Consider the following 24,977-nt stretch of genomic DNA (forward strand, 5'->3'; position numbering starts at 1 on the left):
GTATTGTGCCAAATATGCCAAATGCCAAATATAACCGTTCCTCTGATCCCTTCATTTTTAATATGATCCATCCTGGTCACTCTCCATGAGAATCTCTCCATTTAGCCCCACTTTCAAATCTGCAGACACGGTGCAAAACTTCTCCACCAACAGAAACATTGGTGCGCTCACTACCGTAATGACTGACCGACGATAAGGATTTAGTGAAGATTGAGAGTTGGTCAGCTTGCCCCGCTGCAGTTGTATCAAGTTGTACAGAATCGGTGCACGTAAGCACTTCAAGAGTAGGGTCTGCGACCTTTTCAGACAAAAGTGCCATTTTGGCCTCAATCCCAGCCAGTAAAATCTGTCTGGAGTCAGAAAACACTTTCGCTCTTAAAAAAAATTAATTGTGCACAGGTTGTAATTGTATTTGTTTTTCTACGGTATTCAAAACCTGGAGTTTATGTTTCGTGTGTGAAATACTTTGGTGAAGAACAGAAGATGTTTTATTCCAGTTCTCACAATGAAATTGAGCTCTCACTTCTGCTTCCAAGACTCACAGTTTGGGATATTTTTGATAGTTTGCTAAACCAGAAATGGGTTCAGAAGGTTTGCTCTCTAATCAATCGCAGTGAAGGGTGCAGTATTAAGTATTTAATCTCTCTTCATACAGAAGTAAAACTGTGAAAATGTCAGGATGCTCCTATGGAAGAACACAACAGGTTTACAGGTTGCCGGTTAACGGGTCAAGTTGGATCAAGAGCTTATATGTGAAGTGGCCACTAGAGGTCGGCAGAGCGATATTGTAGCACTGATGCAGATGTGAGTTCATTTCAGGCTTTTGGTGCAACAGTTGTCCCATATAAGTCCATTCATCTCACATAGTGTTATCTAACTGTGGAGGAGGCAGAGTGCAGCCTCGACAGGTCATCAGGACATCGTCATTACCTCCTTCAAAATAACTTGCCATTAAGTTTTCCAGTGTATTGTTGGATCTCTGAGCATTTCTTTGCAGCAGCTTTAAAAATCAACTTCCACAAGGAAATAAATGAAAACTACATCACATTTATCTCTCCATATAGAGTCACAAGCACCCTCAGTGGACAAGTCTTTCTCAATTTTTATTCTCCTCTCCTCCATTGAAAAGACGCTGATGACAAAAATAATCCAGCTCCTAATATTGTCCAGACCACAGCAGCCCGCCCAGTCTCACCATCCCTCACTGACCGGACTCATCCTCTGGGAGGCATTGTACACCATCATTACAATCTGCTCCATAAATAGTTTTTGAACTCATTTTAAAGCCGCTTTAACATTTGTGATGCTTTGTCGTCAACCGAAGTTTACATGTTGGACAATGTGCCTGCTTGGCTGCATTTCTGACGTTAGTTATGATGGCCTTTCAAGTTAAAATTGTGTTTTGCAGTAGCTCAGTAAGTAAAGATGGCGAGTCCTAAGCGCCAGATTCATCCGCCCCATTGGGAATCCAGTACAGTGAGAAATTATCACTATCGTCAAAATTTTCCATCTGGCACATTTATAATGTCATTTTTCTCTTTGTCTCTTTCTCTGTGTCTCTCCTAACTTTATTTTACAGCAGTAAATTAAATATAAATTTCCCCCTTTATGTATTTCTGAACCTAGTTTTCATGTCAGTTGAGAGCTTTTGTTGTATTAGTAGTGCCAATACTTACTCAAGTTTTTCTTTTTTTAATGTGTGGAGACGATGGTGCCTTATGAAGGCAGGGAGCTTTAATTCATTTAATTGGCCTAGCAGCAGCATGATGTGATCTTTAAGAACAGGGGAACTTGGGAAATATTTGCATTGCGTTTTGTAATGTGTGCTTTAACGTGATATATTGGCCCTGAAATGAAAGAGCTGTTGTCTTTCGATGGCGTTTATATTCTATTATACTTCCAGGCCTATTTTTGAAGTCATAAATCAGAAGGTTGACATTACATTCGCATTTATATTTGCATGATAGTGTGTATTATTATCACCTGTTCAACTTGTGGGACTTAACAGGCCGTTGCACCTCTTTTGTCATTCACAACAAGAGTTGTGTCTCATGGCACATATAGTGCACCGAATGTAGCATATATGTACAGGTAACAGGTCAGGCAATGAAAAAACAAATACATGCACAGATAAAACATCAGAAGCCAGTGTCCTTTTTTTATTTCGAAAGATGCACATTTTGTATGTTGAGCTGAATTGGGTGTTTCTCTCAATGCTGTGCTTGTCTTGCAGGTTACAGGTGTATGCTGGTAGTGACCGCGAGCTGCCCCAGGCCAGTCTTGGCAGTATGGTGAAGTCCCAGAAGTCAGCTGGGAGGAAGAGCTCTCTCTGTCTCCGCAGAAAGGTATTTAGAGCCAGAAAAAATTTAAAAAATGGGGGTGTTACTCACTGTCAGACTGTGAACACACACTTCCTTTCTGTTAAGACCTTGATCAACCCTCCAGCCAGCGCACCAGATATCAGATAGCATTACGTGATTGCACAACAGCTTGATTCTTTATCTTTTCATGTGAAACATTTTGCTGTGCTTGGCGAAACACTCACGGATGTGGAACTTGCACATTGTGCGTGAACACAAAAATATATACTCCAAAACTCTAGCCTCAGTGTAAACATACAACATTACACGCCAAGGCAGTCGAATATCTGTTGCAAAACTGAACAAAACCACAAACTTTTCTGCACTTCTTCTTCCAAACTTCCCTAAATGGGCTAAAAAAATGGCTATAATATTAGGCAAACTCTCCTGAAGTAGGGTGTTTTTGAGAAAACGCTGAAATACATATGACTTTCTAAATGGATTGAGTGTTTGTTTAAAAATAGTCTCTTCCAGTAATTTTCTGCATTCAGTACACATGTTAAAGGGCACTTTTTACATATTTCTTTCAGATAAATGCATCAAATATATTTACCAACTGCCGTAAAGAGATAATTTATTGAAACAAAGCTGAAAAATAAGATATTTGTCATGCTAATATAAGACATACTACAAAAATACAGTTTAAGGACAGTCATCGGCACAGTTGTCATGCTTATATCGTTTTTCTTCTCATTTAACTTAAGGTTGCACAGACTTCTGCTTAAATTCACCAACGTGTAGACATCACCAGCTTTTAAACATGTGTGTGATCACTCCATTTATTTCACCTCTTCACCCTAAAACTCTTCAAGAAAAAAAGACGTTTTATCTGTGTGTTCAATGTGCTGAATGATGACCTGCACACAGAGTGCCCCTGCAGTTGCCCCGTGGCTTCACTCAGCTGTGAAATCATCCATAAATGCCAGCTTGCCAGCTCCTTTAACTGCCATAACAAAACCACCATCATGTTTGACAAATGAGGTGGTGCTTCAGGTCATGAGCCCCCCCCCCCCCCCCACACACACACACGCACACACACAGTTTGCTCTTTCCATCATTTTGATATGGCACGACATTTGTTCCATCAGTCTGACTAACTTTAGTCCAGACATCTGCCAGTTTGTTTTACAGAGACTTGATCTTTCTCCTTTTAGAAGTCTATCACAGTTTTGTGTCTGCTGATAAAGAATCGTGAGGATTCTTACTTTTTTTTTTTTTCCCCTCCCCCCAAATGCCTCGTCACCATAGTAAACCCAATTTTCAAAAACAACCCTGCCTCAGTCTAAATATCACTTCTCAACTCGGTCATAAAACCACATGACAATTTTTATACACAAAACACCCTTCCATCTTTCACACTGCTTTATCTGAATCAGAGAGATGACCTCACACTACACTACAGTGTCAAACCCTGCACAGAAAGTCCCCCAAAGCCACCAGGACTCGCATCAGGGACCTTCTAACTATCAGGCAAGAGCTTTAACCACTACACCAGTTAGCAGTCTAATATCTAATTACTTTTAAAGGTTGTGGTTTGTAAAATTGTGCTGACGAGTTTAATAACACTCACACTATTAATGCAGGATCCACAATGTTATATTAAATGAATAATGGAAAATGTCAAATGTTCTGAAAGGTCCAATAGAAAAACAAAGCATCATTATAGCATCCTATAGGTCAGACAGTAAGATGGCTACTTCCAAATAAATGAATAAATAAAAATGAAAATATCTGAACCACACTCACACGTACACTACAGTTTAGTTCTGCTTGTTGTAATTCGTGAGTTCAAACACACGTGTGGTCCTCTCATGTGTTCCAATGAAAACAGTGTCATGATTAGTTGACTGATGAATTGAAATACTGAGTGGAGGATCGTTTTCACGTTTGTGTTTGCATCTGCTTCAGAGAGCTGGACTTTTGTCTGCTTGCAATTTGGTTTAATCTTCTCACATTTAAGCTTTGTGGTGCACAGAAGGCTATGTGTGTGCATGTGCGTGTGTGCGTGCGTGCACGCGACACAGTGTCCCACTGGCCTGCTTGCCCTGTGGTGATGTGCTGCAATGTTTCTAATGTTGAGTCATTTATCCTTCTTCAAGGGCAGCGGGGACATAAACAGTTAGCGAGACAGACGCAGAGAAAATTAGGATAAATTGTAGGATGGAGGAGACTTTGGGGAGAGAGGAGGTGTTTTCAAGAGACACAACTACACACAACGCAGACACACACAGACACATGTGCATGCACACTGGAGTTGGCAAGGTTAATGCCCCCCCCCCGCCCCCCCCCTCCACTAAATGTCTGGATTTCCAGGACACACACACACACACACACACACACACACACACACACACACACACACAAAATAGTAATAATAAATACATTATATAAACAAATTCTTTAAAAAATGTGAAATAAGAATACAATCAGAGAAACATCTAAAATTGTGTAGGAAGAAGAACAAACTTCTTAAATCACAGTCTTTTTACACGAGTTATTAAATAAAATTACATTAGAACATGGGGGAAATATTACATTTACAATATAATTCAGACAAATCTCGCAGAAGATAGAAGAAACTTGAATCAACTGCATCGCTTGCCCATAATGCCTGCACATTTTCTTGAGTTATTTTATGTTTGAGAATTGCTTTAACTCAGTTTTTCATGATTTAATATCAGACATTGAAATAGAAAAGTTGTTAACCCCCCCCCCACATATTGAAAAACCTCAAACAAGTTGTCTATCATGAATTTAGTTTTTTACACAACAGGCCACATTGTTTGAATTGTGTTTTTGTTGGCGGCCTTGTTTTTTTTCGACCATGTTTTCACCTTCAGACACTCGTGTCACATGCATGTCTGGCTTCGCTCCCACAGGCTGACCAGGCAGAAATGGAGGACGGCCATTTGGACCCACAGCCTCCGCCACAAGAAGAGCCGGCAGGATCCGATCAGTCCCTCGGTCGAACCCATTACCAGCTGGAGCATTGTGGCCAGAGGAGCCCTCCGTATGACGACCAGGAGAGGAGCGACTCTGCGGCCCACCTCCAGGCCAAGCCCATGTGGAAGCCCATCCCGCCCCTGCTGCCGGAGCCCCACAGGACCAGCGCAACCCCCGGGGCCAGAGACCAGGGCTGCCAGACTGACGAGCAGCTCCAGCAGACAAGTGCCTACAAACATGGTGTTAATAACACAGGTGGGTGAGGTTTTCTTCCCCTCTGCACCTCTCGCTGCTTTGATTCATCCACCTACAGGCTAAAATTGTCTGTCAGCCTCCTGTGCAGCTCCACTGCCAGAGTAGAGGAGGAAGGCTGCCTGCGTGCTCCAAAATAACATTGAATGGTTTGTTCTCACAGAGAAAATGTCTGCCAAAAAACAGAGCTGCCTTTGGCTTTGGTGGGCGCCACTGCACGCTCTGTGTTATCAGGTATTTTGAAAGTTTTATTTGGTACTTGATTCATCACTTAAGCATTATTTCACATGGGGGGAAAAAAAACCAACAAGCTTTTTTCTGCATCAATTTGAATAAATAATCCTGAGTTTGAATTTAGGAGTGGAAGTTTGCAGGATCGAGCCTCACTGCTGAAAGGTCACTACTGTCGGTCCTTGAACAAGACCCTTGACCCTCGTTAGCTCCCTGGAGCGCCGTAATGTGGCCGCACCCTAGAAATAGGATTGGTCAATGCAGAAATGGGCTTTCCCCGAGGGAATTAATAAAACTACGATTAGCTAGTTTAGACATGTTTTCTTCCTGACTTGTTTATTTAATTTTATTTTTATTATTGTTACATAAAGACAAACTTGAATTTGGATATTCTCTGTTCTCGGATGGGGCAACATTTAATAAACTGCAGGTGTTGTGCAGCCATTATGGTGTGTTTAATGACACTAAAGCCAAATTAAACTGTTATATCAAGGTTAAAACACAAAGTTGCAGCAGTGATAATGTTCCAATGGTGTAGATTTACCACCTATAAACGCGGGCACTGTGAGGGAATATCTAACTGCTGCTCAGATCAGTTCACTAGCCGCAGTAAAAGGAAGCTCTCGTTGATCTTTGCCTCTCCAGCATAGGGGGGGTGAGGAGGTCAGGGGTCGAGTGGGCCATAGGCCCGCCCTGCTTGGATTAAAAAAGCTTGCGTGGTGGAGGTGTGGGGGGATGGTAATGAGGAAAACACATTCTGTCACACATTAATACATAATCTCCATCTTCCTCTCACAGTTGTCATTCACATTTCTGTCTGCAGCTCGGGGGGGGGGAGTGTCCGTCTGTCTGCGGCTCTTTCAGCCTTCTGTCTGTCTCGCACAAACTTGCATATAAAACAGCACTGATCCTGTTTATGAGGTGGCTGGCACTCCTTCAGGGACTATCGGTGAACCTGAGAAATACGCTGCATTATTTTGAAGATGAAAGATGAGCCGTGATGTTCTCTCCGTCCGCCGGTGCTTGATTTCTTTCTTTATTGCTCCTCCTCTCCCGCAATAAAGTGAAGCCCGACCATCTGCAACACTGAATGAGATCTCTTCCTGTTGGTAACTCGAGGGTCCCGAAGCAGGTTGAATTATACACACGGATTTTCTGTGTGTCACTGTGTCCGTCTGAATTGATTAACAGCACGTGTCATGCAAACACACTGGCCTTAGTACACGGTCTGTCATGTGGTGAAGGATTGTGTGCAGGCGGTTAGAAAAGCAGGGAAAATTTAATTAAAAAAAGGACATGCTAAGATCATTTGTTCCGTATGTACTTGTGCTGAACTTCTAGAATGCATCACTTTACGTTACCAGTATAGTATAAAGTGGAACAAGGCCAAATAAAGCCAGTATGAACTGAGCTGTTAACACACCCGCTCAAACAGAAACCACATTTGGTTTACATGCATTTAGATTGAAGAACTATTAAAGGCTGAGCCTGTTCAACAAAACAATGAAGTGTAATTATGTAGTAATGTATGTTGATGTAGTGCGAAGAAGGAAAACATCTTTTCCTGTGACGATTCACAGTGTTACGCAGACTGATATGCCTCAATTTCCTGCCTTTCCATGTAATCATATTTAGCTAAATCCTGGCAAATATAAAAACAGCAAAACAATCTGGAATCCGATTTAACTGAACAAGAACACGGCATAAACCCTCATCACGAATAACAAACTGCAGTATTATACTCTGAATGACAGTCGTTCATTGAGGCTAAACTGAATTACACTTTGTAGGCTGTAATTTATGTGCGTGCCCCAAAACCAAACAAATATTGGGTGTTTGTCACCTCTGGAAACACTGACAAAGCTTTTTCTTTTTTTTTGTTCAGCCATTGCAGTTAGAAATTGTCTTTTTGTTGCCACAGAAAGATGCTCTCCATGTCACAGTAATTTACATCTGCATAATGTGAAGTGACAACAGGGTCTGTGCTGATGTCTGAGAGTGTAATCGCTCAGTTGTTTATTCCTGTTTTTTTTATGACCATCCCCGATGAATAGCCAAGGCAGTATTGATCTTGAAAGGGAGTTGTTGAAATAATCAAACGGCACAAAAACACATTATTATTTTTATCTGCCTCCTTCAGACATGTACGATGAGAACACTTGACCTTTCTGTATTCCATCTCAGAAACTCTCGAGTCCAGCAGCCACAGTCCGCTTGTATGAATAATCCAAGTCACTCTGGCTATTTTATATTTGATGTTTTAGACAAAGAATAAAGACTTTTGTCTTGCAAATCAGAGGGAAAAAACACCATGAAGGCACATTTGTTGATTATTTTTCCTGTGGTTCTTCTCATAAAAACAATGAGATTCTTGAAGTGACTTGCAAATTAACAATCCAACTCAGGTTGTTTACTTTTCGTGCTTCAGCCACTAAAATTCCCTTATGTACCATATATTCCCTTATATAAAAACTGTCTTTGAATTATGAATCAGTCATCCTTACCAGTAACAGAATCTTCCTTTCACTAAATTTCCACTTAACATTATACAAAAGGTATGTAGCAGCACTGCTGAGTCCTGGTTACTCTTTAAAGAGCCGCGGCCACATGTTCGCTCTCTCCTGCACGAGATTACACAAATACACAGAAGCCAGGTTGCAGCAGTGACGAACTCTTTTCTGCTCCCGACATCTGTAGAAAAGCTGTCAGCACTTGTCATCATGTGAAAAATTACCGGCTAGATTGGTCGAGTCTTCTAATAAAAAAAACCTGCCAATCCACTGCTGAATCAAAATACATCTGAGCATTTTGGGAAAGACTTGTGTTTTGAGGTACTGGACCAGTCAGTTAAAAAGATTGAATGTTTACATTTTGACTCGAATTTTCTAGATATTTCTAGGAGTTTTCTTTCCCTGATGTGCTTATATGCTGACCTTGATAAAGTTTCTCCTCCTCCTTGTTGTCGTCTCCCTCCCTGCAGGTCTTTGCGCCGAGCCCGGCGACCCTCCTCTGCTCCAGCAGCCCCTGCAGACCTCCAAGTCTGGGATTCAGCAGATAATTGAATGCTTCCGTTCTGGTTTGTATTTGTGTTTTCCTATTGTGCCCCGATTTTGCTCCAATTATTATCGACGCTCACTGCATTCTTCTTCGTATTTACACGACAAACTGCTTGTCTGTGACGATATCTGTGTTCTGTGTGTTTATACTGCGCATCCAGGAAGTATATTCAGTCTTCACTTTTCCCACATCTTGCTATGTTACAGCCTTATTCCAAAATAGATTAAATTCATGTGTTCCTCAAAATTATACTAACTGTAATAACAAAGTAAATTATTATATAATTTTTTGAATTTTAGCAAGTTGTTTAAAGAAATCACAAATACATTTTTTTTTTACATTTGTCTCGAAGTTGCCAGACTAACGGCGTGATGAAGTGATTGTGTGTCGAATTTTGAAGAAAACTATTTAATCCACTTTGGAATGAGACTAACGAAATGTGTAAAAAGTGCAGCGCTGTGAGTACTTTATCGATGCTCCATATGACAAGACCCACAAATGCATGTTCCCTATAAATGTGGAGCCATTTAAAGGTTAACTAAATTGGAATATTGCAGAGAATCCTGTTTTGTAAAATACATATTTATGAGTAGTTTATATAGGTGAAGCCTACTAAAGTAGTCAGTAATCACTTTCTGAGGACGACTCGGACCCAAAAAGCACATTGATGTTCTCTCTGTTCAAAGCGCCATTGGCGGAGGTAGCCTCAACATATCGCAATAAACAGCATCTGTGAAACAAGTGAAGGTAGAGCTGTCTGCTTTCTCTTTCTTGCAGGCACCAATGAACTGAAACAGATGCTGCTGAAGGAGGTGGACACCATCTTCGAGTGTAAGCTGTGCCGCAGTCTGTTCAGAGGGCTGCCCAACCTCATCACACACAAGGAGTACTACTGCCTGTCACGGCTGCCCGAATCTGACGGTTGGTGACACGACGCATGAGCATGCAGAAGCTCACACACCTACACCCGTCTCGAATACTCAAACTGTCACATTTATAATGTGGGTTCTGCTGTCAAGCCCTCAAAAAAAAAACAACCCAAAAAAGCTCACACACACAAAGGATCTTGAATAAATATCTGTAAACTCGATAATAAAATCAATAAACGGGACAAGTGAGACACCAACTCGGGCCTGAGCCTGCGGATGCCGAGGGCGCTCAAATCAAAACTATGGAGATCACACGGACAAACAGTGATTCCCCAAATGTGTGGCACACAAACAAACAAACACACACTCGGCAAACCCTTCGCACAGAATCACTGATCATTCCCTTTGCTTTTTTTTTTTTTTAACCTTTTCTCTTCACATTCTGTTGCGCCATACTTCCGCTTGTGTTCTCTGTCAGTAATCTTCAGTGCAAATGCAATTATTTCTTATTTTCCTCTCTCCTTGATGAGTGACTTTTGAGTTATTTGTGTGTTTTTATGTTTGTGACTCTCCATTACAATACTGTTACCATACCATACCATCTTCTTTTTTTTTACCACATCCACACTTCCTGCAAAGTTTTTTTTTCCATGCACACATTGTTTAAAAAATATTCAATGTCCATCTTTTATACAACTCAAGGAGGGGCTGGACTTTGGGCAGAGGCTGATATTAGCCAAAGATACTTTAATCTGGCTGCTGTGCACCGGTTTTCACCCTTTTTTTGCCCTTTTTTATATCCATTCAGATTAGTGTTTTACTTTTTATTGTCCAACATATTCACTCACTCACCGTCTGTGCACCGGTTTTCACCCTTTTTTTGCCCTTTTTTATATCCATTCAGATTAGTGTTTTACTTTTTATTGTCCAACATATTCACTCACTCACTTTATTTGTTGAAGGCTAACAATCAGCACACCATGTCAATGCTTCTTTAATTTAGTTTTATTTGAGATTGCCAGTCTCTGACGCAGTAGTGCCACATTAATTCGAGGTGTTATCAGTTAATCGTGTTCCTCTAACCTCAAATGAATGCTGTCAGAACTGTGTCAGCAAACTCTTCTTTTTATAAATTAGAAGATTTCCTGAAGTCTGGTGCCCTGTATCTGTTGTGTCCAGCTGAAGATTGAACCGAGACCTCCACTGAATACACACAGTCATATGCTCATGTGCATTTTCCACTTCTGTGTCAACAGTGAAAAAGATGAAACACGACCCGCCGACTATTTGGTGAACTAGCAATCAAATTCACTGCCCCGGCTGCATGCTTTTGTTATGCTGCATAAACATAGTTGCCAACAGATACTCTATTGTTGCTTGTTCTGCAGCTCAGAAGAAATCGAGTCTTTCTGAGAAAACAGCTGATTTCGGCTGTCCTTTATAAGTACATTAAATTCTCTGCAGGCATCCCATAAAATGAATCAATGCAGGCATAGATCAGAGTAATGTGTACGCCTGGAGTGTACTCCTGATCACACACAAGGAGGACAAGACTTGTTTGAATGATTGTTTTCTTTAACAGATTATATAGTTTCCCCTATTGATTTTTGTGTGTGTTATTTTCCAGGTTCTCCGGGTGATGACAGACAGAGCATAGCCATGAAGGATTTATTGGATGCGATATATCCCAGAACAGATCGGCCGGACTATGTAGTGCGATTGGAGCCCATTCAAGCCACCAATAAGGCCGTGTTCCAGTACATCACCACGGAGGAGGAGCTCGCTAGATACCCATCGCACACGCCCAGGTTGGCGCCATCTATCCATCTTCTTATACTGCTTTATAAAACTCAAGGTCAGCGTATCACTGACCACTGTTCTTGTCAGACACTGAAGCCTCCTTCTGCTTCCCAGTTTATTTTAATGTCCAGAGCAGAGGTCTGCAACCTGTGACTTTTGAGCCGCCTGTGGCTCTTCAGCTCCCTCAAACTTTCTGAAAATTTGATGTCAATGTTTGTGTATCTGCACACCACACTATTTAAAAAAGAAAAAAGAAATGGTCCAATCTCCTGAAAACAGCTAGGATTTGTAAATATTGATAAAATAACCAAAACCACACAAAAAAAGAAATATAAAATACAGGAAAAATGAAATGGTAAATCACTAAAAACAGTCCAAAAGGTTAAAAATGCTGAAATGGGTAAAGCAGGAAAAACCAATAGGGAAAAAAAGAGGAACATTTTTAAAAAAGAGGAAAATTTGTTAAAATTGGTGGCTATGAAATGTCAATAATTCTGTTTTTAGTATGTTAAAGTAAGTTTTTTTTCTTAATTTCAGATCATTAATATGTTTTGTGGCTCCAGACACATTTTATGTGGTGGAAAATCTCTTGGTAATAAAAGTTGCAGACCCGTGATCCAGAGTGTGGTCACTTTTAAAGTTTTTGATGGTTGAGATATTATTTCTGGAGCGTGTGTTGCTCACAGTCTTTTGATGCCTCTCGTTATTGGACCCAGTGCCAGAGAAAGTCCTGTAGCTTGGGAGGGAGAACCAACAGAGACGACTGAAAACAACCAAGCCAATCAGCCAGGACCGCCGGAAACTGACAGCAGCTCAGCAAACAATCCGGGACCGAAGGTCGAAGAGGAGGCGAAGAAGGAAGAGCAACCGCAGCCTGAAGATGAGGGATCCAATAGTGGGGTAAGTGAGGGAAAGAACAGATTTCAATACGCAGTCAGTCCTTTAAACAATGATTATTGTTCCACTTATTGTGTGTATTACCTTGAAAATGAGGAGCTAGTTAAATCTTTTTGGTCCTGTTTTGTCCGTCTATCTGTCTTCAACATCCAGGTTGAAGATGTGACCATTTCCTGTTGTCTCTGTGGTCAAGACTTTAACTCGCGTCGTAGTATCAGACGTCACTGCCGCAAAATGCACCGGGCGAAACTGGAGGAGCTGCGGAAGTTCACAGAAACACGCACAGTTCCCACAAGTTTGCTCTCCATGGTGAAAGGTAACTTTTTACATTTAACGTGTAAAAAAGACACAAAAAAAACAGTGAATGTTGTTTATGAAAAGGGTCACTGTTATGGGATTTTGATAAATAATTATGCTCTCTATATGAACTGCATCTCTTCCTCTCAAAGGGAATCATCATTTCACATCATTCTGTTTTTGTTTTTTTCAATGCTGTTGGAGGTCGTCCGAGGACTCTCAGCACACCTCCTGGAAAATCCTGCCCAGTGTGCCTGAAAACCTTCGCCACCAAAGCCAACGTGCGGCGCCACTTCGACGAGGTGCATCAGGGCGTGCGGCGGGACCCCTCGCCCAGCGTCGCCTCGCGCTCCGTCCAGCCCTTGCCCGTGGAGGTCACCCCTCCCAGGAAAAGCAACAGCTCCTCTCCGACGCGCAGCCACAACTCCAAGTCCACGCCGGTGAACCCGAAAGCAACCCTGCCAAACCAGAACCCAGCCAAACCTCCCAGTCAGCCTCCAGCCTCGCCTCAGGCTAACCCGGCCTTGAGCCGCTGCACACTCTGCAAGAGGAACTACAGCTCTCAGGTTGGTCTGTTGGCCCACTGACAACTCAAAAGATTGCCTGTGGTAACACAAATAGTGTGGTCGGGATTTGAGAACCGAGATCCCGCATTCTTGTTCCATCAGTTGACGGTGAATCGTTTCCGTGTTTTTCAGCTCATGTTGAAGAGACACATGCGAATCGTCCACAAGATTTACAGCATGAAGAATAACCGGTCGGCTGCAGCTGCAGCTGCTGCCCCGGCAAACACCAGCAGCAGCAACAACAACAAAAGCGACAGAGACAGCAGCAGCAGCAGCAGCAACAACAACAACAACAACAGCAAAGACGGCAGCAGCAGCAACAACAACAACAAAAGCAAAAGCAAAGACAGCAGCAGCAGCAACAACAACAGCAGCTCCAGCGTCGGCCCGAGCAGCAACAACGTCCGAGTGAAGGAGGAAGCAGTGGAGCCCTGCGAGGAGGATGAAGAGGAGCAAGTTAAAAGTAGCTCAGTCCCTCCTGCGGCACAGAATCCTCTGAAGGTGAAGGAGGAAGAGCCTCCCCCGAAAGCCAAGACGGCAGCATCTGCATCGTCCTCCCGCGGCACGGGCTCGTGCAGCGGCAGCGTCCCCGGCAAAATGAATAAACTCTCAGTGGGCTTCGACTTCAAGCAACTATTCTGCAAGCTGTGCAAGCGGCAGTTCAGCTCCCGGCAGAACCTGACCAAGCACATCGAGCTGCACACGGACGGCAATGACATCTTCATCAAGTTCTACCGCTGCCCCCTCTGCCGCTACGAGTCCCGCCGCAAACGCGACGTCCTGCGGCACGTGACCGTGGTCCACAAGAAATCCTCCGCATACCTCGCCAAGATCATGCCCAAGCTGGAGAGCCGGGCGGTGAAGAGGCTGGCGGAGGTCGTCCTGAACAGCACCAACAAGAGGACGGGCAGCAGCGTCAAGGAGGAGGTGAATGGCCGCCACGTCTCTTCTTCATCTTCCTCCTCCGCACCGTCGATGCCGGTCACTCGCAAGCAAGAGGGCTCCGCGAATGCCGTGGCCACTTCTTCCGCCGCTGCCCCCTCCTCCTCCTCCTCCTCCTCCTCCGCCGCTCTGCCTCCTGCCCCTCCCTCCAGGAAACAGGACCTGTCGTCTCCCACCCTCTCCTCGTCTCCGCCCGTCACCCGCAAGCAGGACCGACAGCAGAGCCACCAGCACCGCCCCGTCAGCCCGCCGCAGACCCGACGGAGTGAGAAGCACTCGCTCTACCGGAACTCCTCCACCTCCACCTCCACCTCCACCGCCGCCACCACCACCACCACCACCAACCCTGCGTCCGGTCACCAGGCCCCCAACACCCGCCGGCACGAAGCCCAATCAGAGAGCAGCACGGGCTCCTCCACTGAGGTCAAAGTGACCAAGAATTTCTCTCTTCACGCGTGCGACCAGTGCGGACGGGCCTTCGCCAAGAAGGTACTGAACAGATTTCTCTTGAGCTACAGTGGGAGTAAATTACTGCATCACCTCCTGCCTGACAGGTCTTGTAAGCGGGTTAGAAAAGATGGTTATTATCACCTGGTTCTCTTGTGAAAACTCCTGACAGAGAAACAGTTTCTCCTTTTTCACTTCCACTTAAAATGCTTTGAATCCCAGCCGGTGTTATTTTTGGTCTGCAGCCTCGAGTCCAAACGATTATAGATAAACACGCCAGATAATTCTCTGTGATCCCTGTTATCATAAAGCTTCACAAATAAATACCGGCGGTTTTCTCAGCACACCTCTTCAGTGTGAATGATCTCTTCTTGAACTTGTTCTTTTTGCAGTTGTACCTGGAGTCTCACAAGCGAAGCCATCGTAATGTGACGTCGGAGACCAGCAGGAGGAAAGGAGTCAGCACCCGCTCCAAGTCGCTGGTTTGGTAAAGCGCAGGGTAAGAAAACACACGGCCTCTTCCTCCATATTTTTCACGTCCAGTTTTCTCTGCGGCTGTTCTGTATCTAGAAACACAAACAAACTGCTGGGATTTGCGACTGTCTCTCTGAGCGAAGGTCACTCCTCCTCTGGCTTTTCTTTGTGCCAAGAGAAATGTGTGATTGTTTGTGCAGAAGAACGCTCCCAAAGCACAAACGAGAAGCCACCATCATTCCTCTGCCTTTAATCGCGTTCTCCATTTTGCCAGCTGCTCATTAGAAATGTATCTTTAACACTAGTTGTTTTTTTTTTCCCCTCCATTTTGCTTATGTCTTACTCCGGTCGTATGGTGTTAGGTAAACATCTGGCAGTTGCAATAAAAATATGATTTGTGATAAATGCAGACACTTAAGTAGTCGATGTGAACCTGTTTGTCCTTTGGGATTTGTTCTTCCATACAACAATGCTCGGCAGTTCTTCTGATCTAATTGTGATTCAAAACACCGTTTTCTCATATTTGAAACTGTCATTTAGAATTTTGGAGAGCATGAATGCATTGTGCTCAGAACATCATTTCTGGCAGTTGACTCTTTGTGTACGTTGTGCATATTTATGTTTATCATCATTCCGAATTGTGTTTCTGCTCTTCTTCCAATCCCGTCCTCATTGCTCTCTCCTCGCAGACCACCGGTGGATAAAGGACAAGCGAGCCACCAACAACGACAAGTAAAATAAAAAAAACTCTACCGGAAAGACACATGGAGCAAGCACAGAAGACAGAACGGAAAAGGAAACCAACAAAAGGAATAACAGAGTGTGACAGAGGAGTAAAACGCAAAAGATTTTGTTTTCCACCTTTTGGTCAATAACCAAAATAATGTTGTTGAACGTGTCGGCCTTCTGTAGTTTCATTCTAAAGCCGGCCAGCCTGCTGGTTGGTGGCGCTGCTATCCACACCGAGACTGAGGTGAAGAGAGGATTCACTACAGCTGTAGATATTTATATATATATATATATATATACCGTATATATTTGTATTTACTTACCACAGTATGTGAATATGGTTCCATATGCAGAGGAGGAATTCGTAGTGCTGTGCTCCAGGTGACCTGTATGTAACGGAACAATGAAGTGTGTGTGTGTGTGTGTGTGTGTGTGTGTGTGTGTGTGTGTGTGTGTGTGTGTGTGTGTGTGTGTGTGTGTGTGTGTGTGTGTGTGTGTGTGTGTGTGTGTGTGTGTGTGTGTGTGTGTGTGTGTGTGTGTGTGTGTGTGTGTGTGTGTGTGTGTGTGTGTGTGTGTGTGTGTGTGTGTGTGTGTGTGTGTGTGTGTGTGTGTGTGTGTGTGCGCGCGCGTGTGTGTGTGTGCGTGTGCGTGCGCGTGTGAGAGAAAGTGTCGGATGGTGGGAATTAAAACTGGATCAGAATTCGAGCGCTGCAGTTCTGGGCTCATCTCAAATCAACTCGTTTTAGGCTTCACTGTATATTTACACATTCAGTTGTAATGTAGTCTGTTTCCTCATCCAACAGCACAGTTCAGATGTACTTGATGATCCGTCTGACCTTCATTTCGTGTTTGGACTCCTGGTGTCTCTCTGGAGGAACACTGAAGCCAGTTTTAAGTTCTTCAGAAGTCACATGATTGGCTAAGAATCGGAAATGTGATTGTGACCGAACCGGATACCGTCAAAGAGAAAGGATTTGAAAGACTTGTGTTTTTAATTTTCGTTTTAAGAAAAAAAAAAAAAATGACCAGGATCTTATTTAACTGCCGCCATCGTCAGTTTCCTGAGGCTGTTTTCTTCCTTCCCGTGCTTCACTTGATCGCACACTTGAGTCGGACGCTTCCCTCGCCATGGCTGCAACCTGTCTCACCTTCATGACGCACCAACATGTCAGTTCCAGTAACTTCAGGGTTGTACGTGAAATATTTGATATTGTGCTTTTTAAGGGTTTCTAAAACTGAAGGGTCATTTTCCCTCCACTAAAATAATACAAATCTGGTGAGATAAAGCACAGGTTTATTATTAAACGTTTACAGACGCTGAATGAGAACATTGAATTACATCAACTTTGCATTAATTAAAAAAAAAAACAACAAAAAAAAGACAAATAACTATTAATTGCAGTTGTTAACTGGAAACATTTGCACAAGTTAAATCAATAGAACAATATGCGCCTGTGCGTTAAAATCAGCCATGTTAATGTAGGAAAATCAAATGTACAGCAATGAAGGGAACCCTGAGGACTGACGCTTATTCCTGCATGTCGCAGCAGGTCACTTTTGGTATTACAGCCACGCTGCCTTAGAACCCATCCTCTAGTTCATAGCTCCTTATTTGAAACAGTCCTGTCAGATGGCAGTCCAGCAAAGACTCGCGTGTCTCGACTTCAGTGCCTAAGCAGCGGAGATTTGAACTGGGAAAGAAGGAAAGCAACACGCCCGTTAAAACAACTGCTGATTCCTCCGAACCTCGAAGTTTACAGTCAAAGTTTTTGTTCCTCTACCTTAACGCGCTGACTTGGACTAAAAGTGCTGCATCGGTTCCATTGGAAACGCGCTTTCACACTCTCACGCTTTGCTCCCGATGGTAGTCTCCGAAAACACTGGCACGCGATAAGCGTTTGGGAGGAAAGCTATCGAGGAAGACCAAATGTAGATATGTCTTATTGTTCGAACAGAAATCCGTGAAATGGAACAAAACTCGGTAACAATAAAAAGGAAAGGAAAGACCAAACTATTTTTCTCAGTGAACATGCTCGCTCGTGTAAACAAGGTCTTGACATGTAAATATGGACTCATCCCACCCGGGTGGTATAAGTAATAGTTCTAATAGTCTAAATAGTTACTGACTTTGTCCAAACGTTTCAAACATGTTGTGTCACTGTTCCGCCATTAGTTGTTTTTTGTTTTTTTTTGTCTTATTCCATTTCGAGGAGGAACGTCTTTTTGTTACCACGTGTCGAGCGGTGAGCAGGAATCAAACCTCAAGAGGCTTTTTAAAAACACATTTTGTCTGCATTTCTATTGTCATAAGTTGTAATATGTTATTAATCCTCACCTCCTAGAAAACTTGAGTTAGAGAAGCCTTTCAGATGTGACGCGAATGTTTAAACCAACCACTTAATAAAACTGTACTGCTCCAAACCTCTGCGGATTTTGGTGTGACTCTTTTATTTTCCACGTCCCGAACCGTGAGTCATAGATTTCCTTCAGTCATATTTGCATTCACAGGAAGTGCTTCTTCCAACTCTCCAAAAATATATATGTTTTCACATTTCTCCCTTTTTCTACTCGTGTTATTTAGTATGCATAAATTCTATTGACATTGCCTGGAGTGATAGATTTATGCTCAAGCCATTCAGCATGTTAATAATACGTACTGGGTGTCATTTATTATTGATATTGCCAGAGCCAATGAAAAATTGATGTGTGGATGACTCAGGGTTGCACCACAGACTTCCACTGTCACAAATCTGTGTTTGGAAGCTTACGATATTTGCTTGTTGGAACTATTCCCCTAACACTAAGCGTCTCCATTTTAAACGATACCACATTTTTCAGTAAAATGCACTTGTGGGATGAGCGGCAGAGTTGACTATGTTGGCTCTCATAGAGACGATACACAGCTCTGAATATCGGTGTCAGTGACGTGCCAACTCAATGTAAAGGTGGAGCTCCTTACGTCAATCTGTACCAAAAGATTGACTTTAACATCTTACTTCTGCTCTATAAAGCTTTGAATGTCTCAGATTTACTCATAGGATATATAACATCCAGAACTTTTAAGGTCCTCAGGAAGATGTTCATTAATTTGTTCCCAGAGTCAGAAGAAACAAGGTGAAGCAGCTGTTAGTTCTTACATTTCTCACCTGTGGCACACACTTCCTGCTGACACACACACTTCCTTTATACCAGGCCATAAAACACTATTATTTGCCCAGGCTTACCAGTAAACGATAGATTTTACTGATTGTATTGCCCTTTTCTCTTTAAAGTTTTTGCTTTATTCGTTCTCCTTTTTCTGCCTTTCTCATTCACTTTGTATTTTCTTTATTTCCTTGTAAAGCACTGTGAATTGCCTTGTGTTCGAATGGTGCTATAGAGATCAATTTATCTTGCCTCGCTACTGACTCTTGCTTTGAGCTGCAGGAACTTCCCACCTGCCTCCTCCTCCTCCTAGTGGTCACTCCCCTGTGGAGCTTCCCATTCCCCAATCAGCAGAAATCGGCCACGGCGGAAGCGTTGCTCAACCTGACATGAACCTCAGTTGATTCCCTGACTTGATCTCAGTGTCTTTGCGTTGAGTTTGACTCCAAAGATGTTTTCCTCTCCTGCGTGGGGGAAGATGGCTCGATGGTTCCTGCAGCAGACCTGGACTGACCACGTTACCTGTGAGTACCGCCACCAGAACACGCGTGTGAGGAGGTTGATGAGTGTTTTAACTGCCTGCAGGTGTGAATGTCAGTGTGTGTGCGTTTGATCAGTGATGGACTGGAGAACTGTCCACAGCTCCCCCGACGGTACACAGGATGGGTTGTGATCAGCTCACTGTCAAGCTATCATACACACATCATCCACCTGCCGGAAGCAGCCCAGTCAACATACTGAATTGGTGAATGAAATAATCCATCTGAAAGGACACACTCCTCCAGTTTGAGCATTGTCTGGTCAAAACAGCTGCTTTACTTTACACCAACAGTTTGTGTGTCGAATCCGTTTGAAAGTCTTTCTGATGTATTGCAGTAATAAGTCAGAGATATTAGAGCAACAAAAGACTGGCAAAGAATGTGAAACATTACTCTTGAAATGATCCATTGTTAGTTCAACTCGCTCAAAATCTGCTTCACAAACAAAAAGTCAGTTCTCATGGGGGGAATCTGATTGGACGAGAGACTTCTATGAGTTTCGGCGATAAACTGAACTGGTACTTTCAACAATATGTTGCTCAATTGAATATAAATTATTAAAAGCAGTTGGCTGCGACTTGCAATGTAGATGTGCAAAAACGTTCCTTTTGTGTTAAACTGCACTCGTGCGTCTTTTGTGGTGGGACTGTTGGCAAAAACCAAAACTCTCCACTTTTACCTACTGTTTAGGGATTCAGTTCAATACTGACTTGGAAAAACTTTTAGCGAAAGCAGAAATTTAATGAAACCACAGAAATTAATTTGTAAACGATGTTAAACGAGAACACGGAATGGAAACAAATATGCAGGTTGAAAAGCGTGGTAATAAGCGGAAGTTGGAAAAATTAGGGGAGGAAAAAAGTACAACAACCCAAACTATGTCCTAATTACTTTAAAGTGATTTTTTTGATACTTCCAGGATTGGTACACATAAAATTACACTTTAATTCTTTATATCTGTATTTTTCTCTCCTGCATAACCGAAGCAGGCTCATTGCTTATTATTTCAGTGCCATTACTTTACCTAACCAATTCTTATCAAGTGCAAATCAATTAATTAGTCATTATAATCATGACATTTATTAAAGAAAAAAAGGGGGGGGGGGCTTTGATGGAAAATCTCTGATACACACAGGAATAATCTTTTCTGCATGTTTCCTATTATATTACTCATTCTCTGTGTTTTCATCGGGGCTTCTCAGATTTCGTCCCCATCTCATTGGAGTTTCCAAAGTATCTTGAAGCATTCTCTAATTTGCCTGTTTTCTCACATTGTCAGTGGATCAATGCGTCATGATCCGGAAGTCTGAATGGCTTATTTTTTGAAGTAAGTACTTACTTCAGGAAGTGTAAATACTATGTGGTTGGTTACTTGAAATGTGGGACATAACTAGAGATACTTTTCCCATTATATTAAAAAAAACAACAACTAAATAAATAAATACTGAACAACAAAGAAAGATGGTTGGCTTGTATACTGCTCACAACATGTTATGGATATTTAGCTTTTGGGTGAAATTGAAGGAAAACATAGAGTTGACGCTATGGTGACTTTATATCATGGGAGTAGGGAATTTCGAGACATCTCGGGCAATTTACTGCCACCCTACTCTTCTTGGACGAAGCTGGAGCATCCCTCAAGTGTGTTGAGTGTAATTTATCATCTGATTCTGCAGGACACTGTTGACAATGAAGACATCCTCAGTGTGAGACGTGGGGCCGGATGTCCACTTATCTGTCTTTCTGGGACTCTTCCTGTCTCTCTGTATGTCCATTCAAGCTGCTAATGACTCTGACACTCTAAATACGGTGGACACTTCTGTCCGAGAACCTTCTATTTGAATCGTTCAATGGTGATGTACTGTTGATTCATTGTTTGTCATCTCTGTTACATGATGTCAAAATGTAAACGACATGACGATCGCGACTGTTGAAATAGCAATTGTAATTTAATCAACACCTGTTGTGAATTTTTTCGTTATGCTCCTTGATAGGGAACAGCAAGTTGTACAAACTGTACTGAAACACTGAACTGGACATGTTTAGAGAAGGTCACATGAACTTCACCTGGAAAAGTCGGACTGCATTTCAGCTTGAACTTGAAATTTCACCCGAAAGCCAAATAACCCAAACTTTTTGTGTGTATTGTAGCTATCACTAAAAGAGCTGCAGATTGTTCTTCAGCCTGCTCCCACAGCAATCGATCAACAAAGTTAAGTTCAAATAAAGCAGAACAATGTTGAGGCTTGGAAAAGTATTAATATACACCGAAAAAATCTTCATGTGTTGTGTGGAGCATAAACGAGTGGTGAGTAAAGCCTTGGGTTTTGTTGTTGTTTTTTTCTGGTCCTATTTAGTAAAGAACTGAGAAAACGCATGCATGGGAAGAAAACATGCAAACTCCACAGATGTTTTTTATTTAAATATATCAGCAGGAGAGGGCCAAGACATCCTCTAAATTGACACTTTTATTTAGTATTCCTGCTTTGAGTCTCTCCTCTTATTCACCACGAATGACAGGTTTGAAGAACCCCACCTGTCCTCTTGTCTCCCACGTTGCATTTGCACAGCTCCCACCAGCAGATGGCGCCATCGCCCCGCGTCTCTCTACGACTCCGCAACCCCGGCAAAAAAAAAAAAAAGCCATGGATTGGACATGTTGCGCACAATCTTCCACATTGTCACACGCCAGAACACCCGGGTCTGTTTCTACTGCCCGTTTTCTTCTCCTCCTGTTTTTCTCTACTCTATTCAAATAATTATTACACAGCAGATGGGATGCGGTCCATTTATTTAATTCCATCCAGCACAGAGAGGCGGTATGGTTTTATAAGAGGGGGGGATCAATGAGCACAGTAAAAATGGATTGAAGTTGAGGCAATTAAGGATCGTGGCGCAACGCCTGTGTGAGCATATTTTGATGACTTATTAATGTGTTCAAATAAGCAAAGCCCTCCATTGTGGAAACGATCGATTCGATTGATTAGTGATAAAGTTGATTGAGCGGCCGGACGCTGCAAGACGACGAGAGGCGCAATTAGGCGATGATTTGGTGCCGCAGCCTCGGCGCCTGAAATACATGCGTTTCATGCAGAGGGGCTTTTTCCTGCTTCGCTGGGCTGTGGAGTCGTGCGCTGTCCCTTTCAGCTCCGACGACTGGGGGAAACCGGAGAGAGAGAGAGAGAGAGAGAGAGAGAGAGAGGGCGAGAGAGACTGGGAGAGAGAGGGAGAGGAGCGCGCGCGCGTCCGCCGAGCAGCACGGGCGGACTTCACCGAGCGGCTTCAAATGCGCAAAGTGCGGAGAGCTCATAGGGAAGAACCATGGACAAATATCAGGTGGGTTTTAGCAGCATTATTGATCATGATTGACGGGGTGTGATGAATTCCTCTGCCCCCCCCCCCCCCGCCCCCCCTTTCCCTTTCTCTCCTCATTACAGACCAGCTTGCTTCTATTGTCTCCTTAAACAGGCGCGGAGTTAATAATTGCATTTTTTGTGTGTGCGTAAAATCCGCTCTGCTGGTCACGACAGAGCACTTTTGGGCTGCAGCCTCATAGATTTCCACCCCCCCACACGGATGGTGTAATTGTCTTCCAATCTTTTTTTTTTTTTCTTGTGAGGAAAGAAAATCGCACTTCAGGAGGACTGATTTTATTTATTTTTTGGGAGGTGGGGGGGTGAAACTGCTGAGCTCCGCAAGGAAGTTGCCCGAGGCGGACAGGGACCCCAAAGGACTCTGCGGGGGAGGCTGGATCCTGAGCTTCTCATTTGATTTCCTAATTCCTCAGGTATCTCAAATGACATACCCCCCCCCCCCCCCCCCCCCCCAAAAAAAAAAAAAAGCTTCTCAGCGTGTGTTATCCTCCTCGTTTTGTTTCTTTCTCTCTCGTGTTGTTTCCATCCTCGCATTCCTCCGGTGGGTTTTGGCCAGTTTGCCTCATTTATTGTCACAGTTGGTCTTTCTGTTTACTTCTTGCGGGATTTGAATGTCGGATGGATTCTGTGTGGTAGTGGCTGGATTAGCACACGGAGAAAAGGTATGTTACACTTATTAACTGAATATTGCGTGGGCGCACTGTGCAGGAGGAAAAAAAGCGGAGACATAAAATATCCTAATAAGTATGCATCTGTTTTCCCTTAAATTATTGCAATGGTCTTTCCCTGCTTTTTTTTCCTTCTTTTTTTTTTTATATAAAACTGTGGATGGCAGTGTCTTAATTACTGTGCAATCAGAATACCACCACTGCTGAAGAGGATGAAGCCTATAGGGCTGCATAATGAGCATACACCCATAGACTTTGATCTCCCCTCGTCTCATTTTTGAACCTGTGGGCTGCGTTTTATCTCCAGAAACACGACTTAATCACGACACAGTCATGTGTTTTAAGTATGACGTGAGCTTGCTTAGTTTCTGGGCAGTGTTGAGGAATGGATTTCATATGTGCAAAGACAATCGCAACGACTTATAATGCAGAATGAAAGTGTTTCACTTGGAGATAACATCGAGAGAGCCAGAAAATGTGTTATCTTTCACAATCTGTGGAATCCTTGAGCATTGGCTGTTATCTGCATTTATGAAATCATTTCATACATTAAGTAAATAATTTTTTTTAATGCAGTCTGGGAAGGTCCTTAATGTGCTGTATGGATGGTGGGAGGACCACCTTTCTGAATGAAATCCCAGCACAAGAAAAGAATGAGAGTTGGTGATGATCAGTGGAAAATAAAGGTCGCATACAGAGAGATGAACAGTGGGAATGGTGAGAATACAGAGGAAGAGTATGGTACTGAGAAACACATAGTTGGAGGGAAGCATAGAAAGAGGGAAAATGAGAGGGACGGGGCGGTAGAAGAGCTATCACTTTCTGAAAAGAGCAGCGCACTTCCCCCAAGAGAGATGGAGCGGCCTGCACAAGGTGACGCGATACAGCAGGAGGAAGAGGAGGGGGCAATGGCAGGAGGAAGGGATCAAAAAGAAGAGTGACGAGAAGATGGAACCAGACGGGAACAAGAAGTGGGGAAACACTCACTTTGACAGCCAGCAATGGTGCAAATTGAAGAGCCGCGAGCCAGCTGCAGCCCGTCGGGGCTTCACCCTCCTTCATCTCTGAGCCTCCAACCATCTCAGCAAAGGAAGCCTCCTTCTGCACGTTTCTGCCGCATGAGGGGGGGGGGGGATAAATCTGCTTCTTGGTGCCTCGTGTGAAGCGTCATAAAGAGCCTTGTGTCAGCACGGGGACCAAAAGGACTACAGGCACAGATGATTCAGAATAGCAGCAGCTCAGGTGTGGATGCCGGTGTTGTGGGGGACGGGTTGGCACATCGCTTCTTCTCACCTCTTTTGTGAACGTGACAAGCCAAACGAGTGTGAATGAGACATGAAACTTTTAATAACCTCCGGGCCGCAGTTCAGTCATGAGATGTTCACACA

At 43.2% G+C, this 24,977-nt stretch overlaps 1 protein-coding gene across 1 annotated transcript; it reads left to right on the forward strand.

The window, feature by feature from the left end:
* Positions 1-2,237: 2,237 nt before the first annotated feature.
* znf800b (zinc finger protein 800b) lies at positions 2,238-16,281 on the forward strand. The gene is made up of 12 exons (XM_080518083.1): positions 2,238-2,345; positions 5,240-5,558; positions 8,767-8,862; positions 9,621-9,764; positions 11,340-11,520; positions 12,229-12,412; positions 12,563-12,725; positions 12,911-13,272; positions 13,405-13,463; positions 13,590-14,703; positions 15,054-15,160; positions 15,825-16,281. The coding sequence occupies exons 1-11, from the start codon at positions 2,289-2,291 to the stop codon at positions 15,150-15,152; spliced, it is 2,778 nt and encodes a 925-aa protein (XP_080374209.1). The 5' UTR covers positions 2,238-2,288; the 3' UTR covers positions 15,153-15,160; positions 15,825-16,281.
* The last annotated feature ends 8,696 nt before the right edge of the window (positions 16,282-24,977 follow it).

Source organism: Blennius ocellaris (genome assembly GCF_963422515.1).
Source record: "Blennius ocellaris genome assembly, chromosome: 22".
In the NCBI taxonomy this organism is placed as follows: domain Eukaryota; kingdom Metazoa; phylum Chordata; class Actinopteri; order Blenniiformes; family Blenniidae; genus Blennius; species Blennius ocellaris.

Excerpts from the sequence above, each read along its gene's own strand:
- znf800b (XM_080518083.1), top strand. The coding sequence starts at position 2,289 with ATGGTGAAGTCCCAGAAGTCAGCTGGGAGGAAGAGCTCTCTCTGTCTC. Across the intron at positions 11,521-12,228 it reads TACCCATCGCACACGCCCAG|TGCCAGAGAAAGTCCTGTAG; the intron begins GTTGGCGCCATC and ends TATTGGACCCAG. Across the intron at positions 12,413-12,562 it reads ATGAGGGATCCAATAGTGGG|GTTGAAGATGTGACCATTTC; the intron begins GTAAGTGAGGGA and ends TTCAACATCCAG.